Genomic DNA, 13,814 nt, shown 5'->3' with positions numbered 1-13,814 from the left:
AGGGGGTGGTGAGCGTGAAGCCGGACGTGTGCTTGTGGTGGGTCGGGTCGAGTCGAGCTGACGGGCATCATGACGGGAAGCTGGTAATCTGGTTGTTCGTGGTACGGTAGCATCTCTGGTTCTGGAAACACCATGTTGGGTGTCATACGTCGGATTTCTGTGCGACATATCCTGTGTCGGTTGGGATCCCCCTTGCCGGCCTCCCAGGATTCGCGCGATGATAGTAAACACGTTCGACTCATTCCGCTGTCCTCGTATCAAGACCAGACATTGAACTGGCACACCTTCAAGCCGTAGCGGTAAGTCGGATATTTTGCTGAAGAGTTGCAGACGATGTTGAACGGTCTCCAAGTTTGGATTTTGTCAATTATTCTTCTTCAAAATGACTCAGGCCGTATGTCGCACAACTCATTCATATCCGAGACAGAGTCTGGTAAAATGCTAAATGTCTTGTCGGGCAGCCGCGCGGGATAGTATCGAGGTGGGAATATTGATCGACAGAATGCGCCACATAAGCCTGTATAATAGCCTGTTCGGCCACACCGAGGCAAAAAATAGCAGCCACGAATCCGGCACGTGACACGACAGACGACGACCTGGATACTGACGATGTCCAGACCAGAGGGACGCGTGTACAGTGTGAAAGGTTAAGAGAAAGGAAAATAAGATGCGAGGCAAAGTCCTTTTCTGGGATGATAAAAGGCCCGGAGGGATACGGTTGCATGAGACCGAGCGGATCTTGCAGGCATCTAGTAACGAGAGAGACTGGCATAGGCGAGTTGGGTAAGATGGGGCACAAGCATGCTGGCCCAGCAGAACGGGAACCCCCATTTCCTTCACGGGCTGATGGTGATGGCTTGCATCACGATCAGAGGGATTTTCCACCATGCATGACCCTTCAACCTTTCAACGGGCCGGGGGGGCCACTAACTGGGCCGCGCATAACTCGTATTCATCATCTGGAGTCGAATGGCTTCTGCTGCAAGGCGTCAAGACAACCTTGGGACTCCTCAAGTCCCAGGCCATCTTTTGTTCCTGATAGGTCTTGCATCTGGGATGGGTCTCCATCATGGCTCCTCCCGCTCGCAGCTTGGAGAAGTCGGACCAGGGTTGCGGCTGACATGCCTGGACAAATACGATCAAAGGCATTCTGGGCTTCGTGGGGGGACTGTCCCTTAGTCAAACACTGCAGACAACTGGGGATGTGTACGTACCGATCAAGTGGACGGAGGGGCATTCGCAAGCGTGACTCGCTAGATGTCGTGCGTAGGAATCGTGCTTTGACGAGGTCATGTGCGATGATATGATGACCAATGTGGGCAGCATTTGCGAGGATAGCCGCATCATAGGCAGAATTGACGGTGCCAAAGGCGAGGCCGACGCCAGGCTGGGTGTCACCAACGTCGCGGCATCAAGGAGGAGGAGGCCGCGAGGCCATCATGTGGCGACACTTGGATCTGCACCGGTTGGAAACTGACGCTGGGGAGGCACTGGGGGACCAAGAGCAGCTCTCAACTGACTGGCGCCCTCGTATCGTCACAATGGAGTACCCTGTGTTAGGGAGGGGGACCTTTGCTAAACCTAGGAAAGAGGCCGGTGGACAAAAGTTGTGAAAAAGACGAGAGCCAGTGGCCAGGGTTGGAGTTGAGGAGCGGCCGCCGAAGTGGGGACTCGGGGCACCGATGGGAGGCGTTGAGGAGTCAGGGACCAAGCCTAGCCTAATAATTGGGGGCTTCCACGGGGCTTCCTACGGGCGGTGGCGAACACTCCGGGCTGAAAGTGCTAGGTGCCAACTAGCCTACAACACAGCCCGCTAGCCCTAAAGTCATGTCTCTGCCGGTGCCCTGGATAGGTGCCTCCTCCCCCCACTGTACCGAGGCTCGGGCCACTGCCAGTGTCCCCGTCCGCTCTGGGGACCGCACCGTCTTTTTCTATTTTTTTTCCTCCTTACAGCACACTGATGAACGGCTTGCTCATGCCACGACGAGCATCTGATTGAGGCAACTGTTCGCAAAAAATATCGTCCATACAGATCCAGCGAGCCACTGTTGATACAAGAATGGAGTAATACCAACTAAGGCCTCGTCCTTGCTTGCGCCCCATCACGATCGACGCGTCGTCCAAGAAACCTGTCTCCAGGTGGGTAAAGACACATTAATGTCACCACCACGGAAGATGATGGCAACATGGCTGGTCTCTGCCACAATATTGTTTATCTTGCCATCACCACGTGAAACACATTCTCTCATTGTGGCTGATTTGGCAATGGTTTGAGAGCACGTTCATCACTCCTACTGCAGTAAGTCACACTTCTCTAACGTGCTCCTGCAAGTCAACAATGCAGCAAGCAACTCCTTTAGCGCTCTGCATACACTAGGGAAACTCTACCAGTACAAGGCCTTCACACGTGCGGGTCTGTCCATCAAGCCATGGCTTTCAAAAATCCTCCGAAAGTGAATTCTCCAGACTTCTTTTTCCCCTTTCTCTCTCGTGCGTCCGCCAGTTTGTCTGCTCACCACCAATTAGCATCCAGAGACGGGCAAATATGTCTGTTTGTGGCTGATCTTGATACCGAGAACGTTTGATAGGTTGCGCTCCGAGGGATGTCTGGCGAATGCCGCCCGCGTGCCTACCACGCTCCTTGTGGAGGTTCCCGTGCTCCTGTTGGCGCAAAATCTCCGATGTGGCCTCTCGACACAGGATCCCTACGCTGTCGACCGTGACCACTGGGCAGCTTTATCCGATCACCTGATGCGCGGGATGGTTTAGGTTTTAGAGACGGGGAAACGCACAAAGGTTGTGCCGCAGAAACCTCCTTTGCAAATCCTTCAGCTTCTCAACAGAGCCGATGTGTGATCGAGCTCCCCTGAGCCAACCATAGTGAACGGTCATATCCAGCACTTTTCTCTCAACATCTCCGTAATCAAGTCTCAGCTTCGCACCATGGCGCCACAAGGAGTCGCATTCCCCATTGAGGGGGGTTGTGATTGTGGAGAAGTGCGCTACGCTATGATGACAGAGCCGATGATTGTTCATTGCTGTCAGTGAGTTGCAAACCTTATCGTGCATGTGAACGTCCTCTGCTGAAACGGCACAGCTGCCGATGGTGTCAGAGAGAGACTGGAGCTTCCTTTGCGCTCAACGCCATGATCGAAACTGACAGGCTAAAACTCCTGAAAAAGGAGCCGGAATGGATCACCGTGCCGAGTGAAAGCGGCGCCGGTCAAAGCATCGCACGTTGTCCAAGATGCAAGATTGCTGTTTGGAGTGTTTACCTCAACAACACAACCAATGTGAAGGAGCGTATCCGCATTGTTCGTGTGGGCACCTTGGACAATCCCGACGTGCTCCCGCCAAATGCCCACATCTGGGCCTCTGAGAAGCAGCCGTGGATCATCCTCTCGGACAAAGTCCCCGTATACCAAGACGAAAGGTATAACGATGAAGATGTGTGGTCAAAGGAGAGCCTTGAAAGGAGACGGGGGGCAGAAGCAAGCGAGGGTGCTACCCAATAGGATCTGCCAAATCAGACCCATTGATAGAACCTCCGTAAATGTGCCCCCGTTCTTTTAAGAGATCGATAACCGTCTTTCGGTGGCTGGCTGTTGCAGAGTTCAGACAAAGCTGCTAGCGTCTTAATTCTGATACAGTTGTGGTTGAGGTAGGCGCCCTGAGTAACACGTTCAGCTTAGAACTGATGCCGAAAAAGGACATACGACTTCCTCGGCAGTTTGGCGGATTATGTCAATCTTTCTTTGGACCGCAGAGCCCTTCCCTTTCCTCCGAATATCTTTGACCTAGTGGCATCGCTCGTCAGAGCCAAGCCCAACGTTCGTCAATGACTCCCTCCTAACTTAAGCGAACTGTTCCAAAGACTGATGCGCTGGCGGTGCCTCATCTTGCTCATGGTTATAGTTGCGCCCTCTGATCCAATGATTCGCCGTATAACTTATCCAGATCGGGTATAGTGAGGCATTAGGGCTTTCAGCCTTGGAACCATCTTAGACCATCCCAGCTGAACCCGCGGCTTGGAAGAGGCTAAGATCCGATCAGTTGCACAGCTTCAGCCGGGAGGGACATTCCAAAAAATAACTCAGATTCTGTGTCAGAGGATGGGATCTTGGCGAGGGACGAGGCTGGCTGGCGCATCGTCCCCGAATCCTCACCGAACCCTCCGAGGTTCTCGAAACATGGGCTTTTAGACTACTCGGGAACAATTGGTGAGGAAGATTTGGGACGAGCAAAAATGAAATGGTTGCTATTTCCACGGGCTAATTGATGTATTGGGATCCAGGGGCAGAAATCTATATCGCATGCTTTCAGGTAGCCAATACTCGATCTTCCCTTATCAAGCACAATCCCAAAATGCCTTTTATCGGATCTGGAAGACCCTTCCAGACTTGGTTCCCAGTAAGCCTCTGTACGAGTACTCGCATCATTGCCCTCTCGAGGACTTGACCATTCATGAAGGCAATCCCTTGGACACACGAGATAAATACCCTGTTAAAGTCGAATCTACTCCACAGTCCATCGAGCCAAAGACCAAATTCTCATGGAGGCCCATTTGGTGGGCCCCAACCAACGTAAGCACGAACAAGAAGATCGTAGCAATGAGGGAGCCGTCCACAACCGGCAAGAAGGACTGTATATAGCTAAAGGTGTGAAGAAGTCTTCCCCTGCTATTGGTATCATGCGAGTATATAGCTAGATTACAATACCGTCAGATCTATCTCTTGCGCCCGAATTCTTTCCCAATACAAACCATGAAAATCGCCTATTGTGACTACCGTGGGCGAGCCCGCCCCGATTGTGAGGCCAAACACTCATTCAGCCGCGCCACTACTTGTAGATGGAGACCGTGGAAGAAAATTCGCGTCGGTATTGTCGAATAGATTTGAGCACTGGCCCTTCTTCCGGCCTATGTCACCGCGCCAAAGCTCCTTTGTAAACGCTGAGTCTTACTCTGAAGGTTGCGGTCTCCGTCACCCCCCGATTTAGGCAAATCCAATATTAATAGAACAGCGGCTGTAAAAGATATGATCGAGCATAATAACGTATAGTATTCGTGAACAAAAGGACATGAAATGAATTATATTTTATTCTCGGAACCCAGATATTCGACTACTATTTGGTAATCATTTGAGAGAAAGCGCAGACAGTCTTCGAGCAGAAAAGCAAAATCAATTCTTTGCATAGTCGTATTATCATGTCTTCCCATCATTCATCGACACCCGCATCTCATGCACCGACTGCTCATCCGAACCCTGTCATCAATGATCGCATACGGGGTAGTGCGGTCGATGAAATCAGATACAACTGGCAACGGTAAAATCCTCACTTTGTAGGAACTGGCGCCCAGAATGCTGTGGTGCGACGCCAAACCCCTGCTACTCAACAGGCACCAGAGCAGGCGCCTGGTCCGCAGCACTTGCCACCCATGACCCCCCCTCGGGGTGCACGGTGATAATGATGTCTCAACCATTCGAGCACTTTGACGGACACTATAGACTCGAGTTTCCGGGATCCGTCTGTATTCTCGACCTAATATTCCTAGTCTTCTTATACAGAGCCGTTTACGCACTCGAGCGGCAGTATGTCCACTGGCATCCTGGGAAGCGTGCTGGGTCACTTTCCATCCGGCCCAACTCACATGCCACCACTAGCAGATGACTCAGTTTCAGATTCCCATATGCTGCCACCGCATATGCAAGCAGGAGGGACCCGCTTTCCGGGAGCGTTCGACGAACATGACACCACTGCCGCTCATTAAAATGACATGGGTGAGGGGGAAGGTTTTGATGTAGACGGGCACAGGCAGTAGTACCCCAGTAACTTCTTGGATATGAGCACAGACCCAGATCATCCCGTTAACTTTATCGACATGGATCATGATGAGGAGGGGAAGGAAGGAGAAGGAGAAGGAGAAGAAGATCACACACAGCCTTGGGCATGAGTCCCCAGCACAATCCACATGACGAGGATTCTGATTAGGACAAATATGTGTTGGTTTGACTGTTAGAGCGCACGACGTCAGCGCAGAGGAACATACGATCAATGACAGCAGCACAGCGCGAAACATTTTCTGAAGGAATCAGGGAAAGGAAGAAGAAAGGGAAAGGATCCTCAGCCTTGGTTGCTGTAAAGTACGCTCATGTACGTTTCGCCCACCGTAGAAATAGGCTGCATTCTTGGCGAACCTACCCTTCCTGGAGCCTGCGAGCCTGCTTGTCCCCATTCCCCAAAAGTCCAGTTCTCAAGTCATACGGCAGAGGCGCTGACTGCCATTACGGCCTCACTTTGCACTGCGGCTATGATTCCTTGTTTCTCATGGTCCTGGAAGACTTTGACAAGGCGATTGCTCAAAGGATTACATTTTCCCAGCGCCCAATTATATCGCATCTCAAATTTCAGATTTCTACGAGATGGCACCCAACCTCCCGTTCACTTTGCTCACTTGAAGTCTCCAGGAGAAATGAAATTTTTTTGTTGCATCTTCTTACAATAAATGGTTCGTCAGTGGTCGGACCTAGTCTATGAGGCCTCCAAGAGGCCAAAATCGCGGAAACTTAACGACCCAAGGCTGGAAGAGAGTCTCTCATACAGCCTAACCCTTCGGCCTCCATCTGACTCTAAGTATCGGTCACTCGACTCTAATGAAGATTCCTTTCGATTCCTTCACCTACATGCGGGCAATTCGGCTGATACTCTACGATGCGATCCATCCAAGGCGAAAATTTCGCTCTGTAAGTGTAAATACATTGCCGAAGACTACGAACGGGGTCATCAAGAACATCCAAAAGTCATCTTTGTCAACGGTCATCAATCCTTCATCACTCGAAACCTGTTTGAGTTTCTATGTGTCTGTCGACGGCGTCAGCGTGAACAGGACGTCATTCTCTGGATAGACGCAATAAGCATTGACCAACAATCTGTCCTGGAACGGGAACCGTCAGGTTCGTATCATGGGGTCTATTTACGCAAACTCATCTCGTGTATATTCGTGGCGAGGGCAAAACAGGCCTAACAGCGACTGGATTTTTGACGCGTTGAATGACGACAATCGGGCTTGGGCGCTCCATTTGAATGCAAACAGTTTTTACGAAAGATTGAACCCCTCTTCACCCCGACACGAATGGCCCTACAACAGGGTTGAAAAGTTGGATTCCTTTCTGGCTAACGTGGACAAATTCGGATCCAGATCATATTGGAAGAGAGTGTGGATTCTCCAAGAGGTCTTCTTAGCGCTAGACCTCTTGCTACTTTGCGGTCAGAATATGGTCCATGAATTTTGTTTCCCAGCTTTCCCGGCCAACACCTCCAAGATCGTCATGGAAGGAATTGGCCGAAAGCTAAAGGAATAAGACTAATGTAGAAACGTCCTGACCTCAACATTTTTTGAACTGTGCAACATGCGCTGGAAGCGGACCCAAAACCACCGACCGATTGACTTCGACTTGTTTACCAAGACTTTTCGCTTAATTGCGCAGTATTAAGCATGATAGTATCTCTGCTCTGCTGACTTTGGCGGGCCTATCATGCAAGAGACCAACCCATCCCCTGATCGATTACACGCTCTCCAAATTGAGCTTGCGCTACAAGTTCTACACCAGTTTGAATTTACCAAGCCGTTATCCTTCATCATCTCTGCACCCAGTGCCCTTGATATATGTCCATCTGACCTCCACCAGTCATATCGGGCCGTGCAATCAACGATATCCACGAAACTTTCATTATCCACAAAATTTACAAATCAAAGACTTGTCAATTGGCGACGGTCAAGGTCCTTGGCAGTCTGGTGTCCCAGGGAAATTTGACTCTATGACTGTTCCTGGTCTCTGAGTGCCCACAGTCGCGATACCTGCTTGTACCTCAAACATGGAAGGTCACCCACAATAGGAGACGTGACAGGGTTAGACAAACCCAGCGAGGCGTCCATTTTGAGATTTCCTAATCTTTCCGTTGAAGCCCACCTGCGCAGACTCAATTTGCCGGGGATAGTCCTCGACAAAGAATCCAGTAATGGAGAGAATTGGAAAGTCTACGTCGAGAGGATGACATATATGGTCAGTCAATCGAGGACCTGCACCACTACTCTCCGACGAATTTGTCTTGAGCATAGAGCTACCGTCAAGGTCGAAACTGAATTCAACTGTCTTCTTGCGCTCGGCTTGTGTCTCAGGTGTCTTGAAGTACCAGCGACACGTCAAATATGGTGGATACTATCCGAGAAACGCTGGAGAAATCCTAGACATCTCGGGGGATACCAGTGACTCTTAGTTGCGGAGCCTGCCTAGGAACTGTGGGAATGACTGAAGCCGCAACGCAATAGAAGTATTTCCAACAGTCCAAATGTATTCATGATGGCCAATTGAAGCAAGTGAGGAAACAGTGTAATAGTGCATTCACAGAATCAATCAACGTCAAAAACACGCCCATCGTCCCTCGCGACTCCGAGGCTGCGAGGAAGACCCCATTCTTCTCTTGGACGTGAACATCGCTCCATTCAACCAGAGATACGACTGAGCCGCCCCGAGCTGTGGCTGTGCAATCCCGCGGTCGGTTTGGCAAGCTCTGAGGGGCGCCCTCGAGTAGCGTGTGTAAAGTCCCGAATCTGTGAAAGGTCTGCTCGGTTATTGTTGCTCAGAGTGCACTTAGGACACAACTGCTGCCTTGAACGAAGGCAACCGCCATTCCTTGTTTAGACTGAGAAGTCCGGGCGCAAGGCCTCATAACAATGCGGCTGAAACTCCGCCTGACGCCAGCCGCCTCACTTCGGTCGCACCCATCAACAGTGCTCCGTATATAACAGCCGACTGGAGACGTATCATGCGAATGCGCAATAAACAAAGCCTCCCTTTCAGCTGAGCCTTCACACCTTGCCTAAGCATTGGCAATCGTACAGCGGGCTTTCCCATCTCTCTTTCCCTTAGGATCTCAAATACGAAATCAATTCAAGTGAGGCTTCTTTAACGTTTTCCGCAAAAATGACAAACCCACTCCCAGCCGACAATCGTGCCTACAGCTCCCTCTTCCGTACATCAGAGGTAATGAAAATCCCTCTTCAATTTCTCCTGCCATACCCCGACGACCACCCAAATCCACACAATGCCTTAACCGAAGACATTCTGTGCGGTATCTGCAAGACTGGTGGCAACGTCAAGAATGTAGATCCGCTCAACTTAGGTGATGGTACCATAAATGATGCCCCTGAAGTTGGTCGATCGTACTTGTGGGATTCCCCTACGCTGCAGAGAAACCACAGATGCTCCCTGTGCAGATTAGTCTGGAGGACGTTTCAACCGTTTTATGAACGTCTGCGAGAAAACGGCCCGCCGAATGCAGTTCTGGGGCGAAATAGCGGCCACGGACATGGGGGCCCAAGGTGGATTGAATTGATAGCCATGGTTTACAAGAATACGATCGACAATCGGGATATTCGCAAGAGTGGGCATGTCGTAAGTTGGTCACAAGTTTTTTGTTTTCTTTTACGACGCATCTAATGCTCAAAAGTATATCTACGAGGATGAACGCATTCCGCATTTCAATATCACACAGTGTGCAACAGATAATGGGTCAACCTCAGGCAAAGCAGTCGATACAGAGTGGCGACAAAGTAAGCTATTGAAGAATGACGAAATTGACTTCGATGTGGTGAGGAGATGGATTACCGTGTGTAAAACTGAACATGGCAGCAAATGCAATGGACACGGAGGAAACAAATCGCCCGCCAGGAGGTTGATTGATGTGGAGAAGGACTGCATCGTTGACGGCTCTACTGTCAAGGAGTACTTAACCCTGAGTTATGTCTGGGGCATGGCTGCGCAATTCATGCTCACCAAAGACGTGGTTGCAGATTCAACGAACGAAGCCTTCTTCGGATCCTTGGGCAGCAAGATCCCGCAAAGCATACGAGACGCCATGCAAGTCTGCCGGAACATAGGAGTGCGTTACCTATGGGTTGATGCTCTTTGCATTGTTCAAGATGATGACGAAGACAAGAAAGATCAGATCGGTTTGATGGATGAGATATATGGACGTGCAGTGGCTGTTCTGATAGTCGCAGCTGGAGATGGTGCAGACTACGGCATACCGGGAATGGGCGAGAAGAAGCGAGCCCTTGCATCTTACCAGGAGACTGTGGACGGCAAAGAGCTCATGACATCTCTCGCTACCACAACGTTCTCCGCAAAACGGTCGCAATGGAACACCAGAGCATGGACATATCAAGAATACATCCTCGGGAACAGGCTCCTGGTATTCACTGAGACGTATATCTTTTTCAAATGCTCAGAATCCCTGTTCCGAGACGATACAGTGGCTCCTGCTCTTGGGCTACTCCCATCAGTGCCAATTCAGTCGGACGACGAGTGGATTTTGTTCACCCTGAACAACATCTCAGAAGATATGGATCCAAAGGAAGTGTGGAAGGACTACTACGACGGCTTGCTTGCGTTCTACCTCCGGCGCAACATGACATTCGACTCAGATGCGCTGCCTGCCTTCTCCGGTATACTCAAAGTGCTCTCTCAATCGCTCGGCCCGTTTTGTTTTGGTCTGCCGAAGAAGTATTTTGGTCGCTCATTGCTCTGGACTGATCCTCATCAAGGTGTCTTCAAAAGGCGGGCAGATTTTCCAAGCTGGTCATGGGCAGGTTGGAAGTGGACCTTTGAGTATTTCGCCGCGGAACGAAGCACAGTCGGCGCATATGGATACAAGATGCCCGAGGAAACCGTACCCATGCAGTTCTTCGTGTTCGGTGACGATGGCAAGCTCAAGCCTTTTTTCCTCGAAGAGCCTGAAGAACCTTCTGTGAAGTCGCCAGCTGCGTCCAAAACGGACGATCTGATGGATTTTATCAGGTTGGCTAATCAGCAGGCCATTGCAGAGCCGGACCTCTCTTTTGAAGAATTTCAAATGAAGATGTTGGGAGATCTTATGAAGAAGCAGAACCTTAAGGAGCCAGAACCGACGACGGAGAGCATGGCGGAAGAGAATGAGCGAGTTTCCAGATTGATGTCTCATCTTAATCCGCCAGACAACTGTCAAGAACTCCAATACAAGGACTTGATATCCTGCCACGAACATCCGGACCATCTGATCGCCTTCTACACGAGTGTTGCAGCATTGAAAGTACCCTTCTCAGCACACCAGAATGTCGAACCTGGCTCAACTCTCCCGTACGATGTTCAGGGCCGCAATGGGGACACCCTATTTAGTTGCTATATCGATCCCGCGTGGAGAGACAAACAACCAGAAAGTCTAGAATTTGTCGTGATTGGGCTGAAAGAAGGGGGAAACGCCGTGGCATTAATGCTGCTGGAGAATGTCGGTGGAATTTACTACCGAGCCAATTGGGCCTGGAAGTTGTCCCAGCATCTCAAAATCAAGGAGTGGATGGGTCAAAGTCCTGTTCAAAAGTTGATCATTTGGGGTTGAGGGGAAGAAGGGGGGTAGTAGGGTGCATTGAATCCTTCATTGCTGATAGTTTGTGGGGTGGAAATATGCCTACCTGATAGAGGCATGGCAGTGACGAGTCCTCAAAACTCAAAAATCTGGTACCGTATACCCAAATAAGTTGAACTGCGATACCAATATCTCATTGATGTTGTTGACTGCCAGGTGGAAAGTACAGGTAGGAGTGGCAAAGGAAATTGATAGAGCCGCAAAATGACGTTAGCCACTGGAGTGTTAAAGCGGCCGGATATAGTCGTCCATACCGAGACCCACAATGGTCAATGCCCAAGTGCCCGACTGCGTGGCTGTGCGAACGCGCTGAAACTAGGTCAAATATTGTTGCAATTCTCTGGATATTAGGATCTCATACTACTTGGCCTAATCGCTTTCCAACTCTGCTCGTCGGTGCAGATCTCTCCACTCGTTGATTATCGATTTCGTGATCCGATCTTGCCTCCTGTCCAGCGCCAGTGGCGCGTCTTATTCCGAATCAGATCCCTGACCAGACCACAACCATGGTCGACTATTCTAAGAAGACGGTGGTCGAGCTGATAGAGATCCTAAAGTCGCGCAGCCTACCACATTCAGGAAAGAAGGCAGAACTTGTAGCAAGGCTGAATGAAGCAGATAAAGCAGCTCAAGAAAATGGTACGCATGGGTCATTTTAAGCGCAATCTCTGTTTACGACGTTCTGCCCTTCCTTTGGCTTAATGGCGGTGCGCAGCAGGGCATGTCTGAATTAACTCGCGCATAGAAGCCGACAAAGCTCCTTCGGCAGAGTCTACCACTGCCCCGTCTGCGCCAGCACCAGAACCTGCCACAGCACCAGCGCCGGCATCAGAAACTGCGTCTGAGAAACCTGCAGCAGCAGAAGCGACAGCGGCAGCACCGACAGCGCCTACAAGCGTTGATGAGAAAGAATCCCCCTCCGCAAATACCGACACTGCACTTGCCAACTCCGCCTCCTACGCCCTAAACCTGCCGCAATCAGACGTGGACGCTGAGATGGCCAAGCGCAAGGCCCGCGCCGAGAGATTCGGCACCGGCACAGCTCCTGCAAACGGTGAAACAGGAACAAGCAGCACAGACGGTGATGCACAGAAAGCCTTGGAGCGCGCGAGACGCTTCGGAACTGGTCAGACTGCCATGGGAAAGTTGGATGAAGCCCTACCGGAAGAACGTGAGCGTGGCTCAAGGAAACGAGGCAGGACTGAAGAGAGCAATGCCATGGATGATCCGGGTCTGCGAAAGGGTTTTGGGGGTCGGGGAGGGCGAGGCCGTGGTGGAAGATTCCGCGGAAGAGGCGGCCGGGATAACTCACGGCGGAGAGCAGGAGAGAAGCCTTCTGGGGTGACGAAGCCCTCAGGGGCGTTCTCCACAGACGCGGACCGTGTAGCCGCAGAGGCGAGGAAGAAGAAGTTTGCAACCGTGTCGTGATCCATTTTCCTTCTCTATTACTATTACGATGATTTCCTGGCTGTCTTCGTCAACATCGGGCAGATGCTGGTGGCTCACTGGTGGGAAAAGGTGGCTCAAGATGAGGGTTTCTCATCACTGTATTCATACATAGGTCGGGAAATGCAGAGAAAAAGGGTCTATTGAATTCGAACTTTTTTTCCTTTGCGGGCCCTTAGTAGAAGATACACGACGGGGCCCGTTAATTGTGCTAACTCTATTTCCAGCAAATGCGAACTTGATTTAAATCACAATGGGATAAGAGACATGTACTTTCGCGGTGTTCGGCAAACCACACACTGTATCATCCTATCAAAGAGGAGAATCTGACGTCTATTGACACATGCCCTTCCCAGCGAGGCTGTTGACGGACGCTTCATGCTAACGAGCTTTGTAGTACCACTGCATGGAGACACTGGTGTATCAGGCTTTACTATATCACCTGTCTCCGAAAACGCAACGCTCTCGGCCATGCACTGTAATATGTACTGTCCGCCGCCTCTACAATCAAGCATCCGTGAACAAGTTTGCAGGTGTAAAGGATGCACAATCTCCCATTTCGTCTCGGCGTTCCATGGCTGTGGGTTAACCCTCATGAATGGAGTTATCGTGCATTTTGAGACAGGTCTGAGTTAAATACCTTCCGTATGGGTATGTCTTCGCAAATGTTCACTCTTGAGGAGATACTCCACGATCCTGTTCAAATTACCTGCGCGCATTTCCCTCGGTGGTGTTGCACCGGGTGAATAATGAATGCTTGGGAATTAATCACGCAGTTGGGGGGTCAGAAAGTAGGCCCGGCGTAGGTTGAACCCTCTAGGGAAACGTCCTGACTACTGACATTCTTTCTCAAACAGTCGAACGTTGAGTCTAGCTGTTGGCAGTTTTCCTCGATCAGGGAAATT

The 13,814-nt window shown here is 50.6% G+C and overlaps 3 protein-coding genes across 3 annotated transcripts; all 3 read left to right on the top strand.

Annotated features, from left to right (window-relative positions):
- Positions 1–2,943: 2,943 nt before the first annotated feature.
- On the top strand, positions 2,944–3,515 carry Z519_02992 (uncharacterized protein; the record flags this gene model as incomplete). The annotated part of the gene is made up of 2 exons (XM_016760745.1): positions 2,944–3,044; positions 3,098–3,515. 2 exons carry the CDS (start codon positions 2,944–2,946, stop codon positions 3,513–3,515), a joined length of 519 nt encoding a protein of 172 aa, XP_016622595.1.
- Positions 3,516–8,984: 5,469 nt separating this feature from the next.
- On the top strand, positions 8,985–11,436 carry Z519_02991 (uncharacterized protein; the record flags this gene model as incomplete). Its single annotated transcript, XM_016760744.1, has 2 exons — positions 8,985–9,455; positions 9,511–11,436. The coding sequence occupies 2 exons, from the start codon at positions 8,985–8,987 to the stop codon at positions 11,434–11,436; spliced, it is 2,397 nt and encodes a 798-aa protein (XP_016622594.1).
- Positions 11,437–11,969: 533 nt separating this feature from the next.
- Positions 11,970–12,891, top strand: Z519_02990 (uncharacterized protein; the record flags this gene model as incomplete). The annotated part of the gene is made up of 2 exons (XM_016760743.1): positions 11,970–12,102; positions 12,209–12,891. 2 exons carry the CDS (start codon positions 11,970–11,972, stop codon positions 12,889–12,891), a joined length of 816 nt encoding a protein of 271 aa, XP_016622593.1.
- Between the last annotated feature and the right edge of the window lie 923 nt (positions 12,892–13,814).

The sequence above is a fragment of the Cladophialophora bantiana genome (genome assembly GCF_000835475.1).
Source record: "Cladophialophora bantiana CBS 173.52 unplaced genomic scaffold supercont1.4, whole genome shotgun sequence".
Classification (NCBI taxonomy): Eukaryota; Fungi; Ascomycota; class Eurotiomycetes; order Chaetothyriales; family Herpotrichiellaceae; genus Cladophialophora; species Cladophialophora bantiana.
The sequence above is the reverse complement of the archived record's forward strand: the minus strand, read 5'-3'. Positions and strand labels throughout refer to the sequence as shown.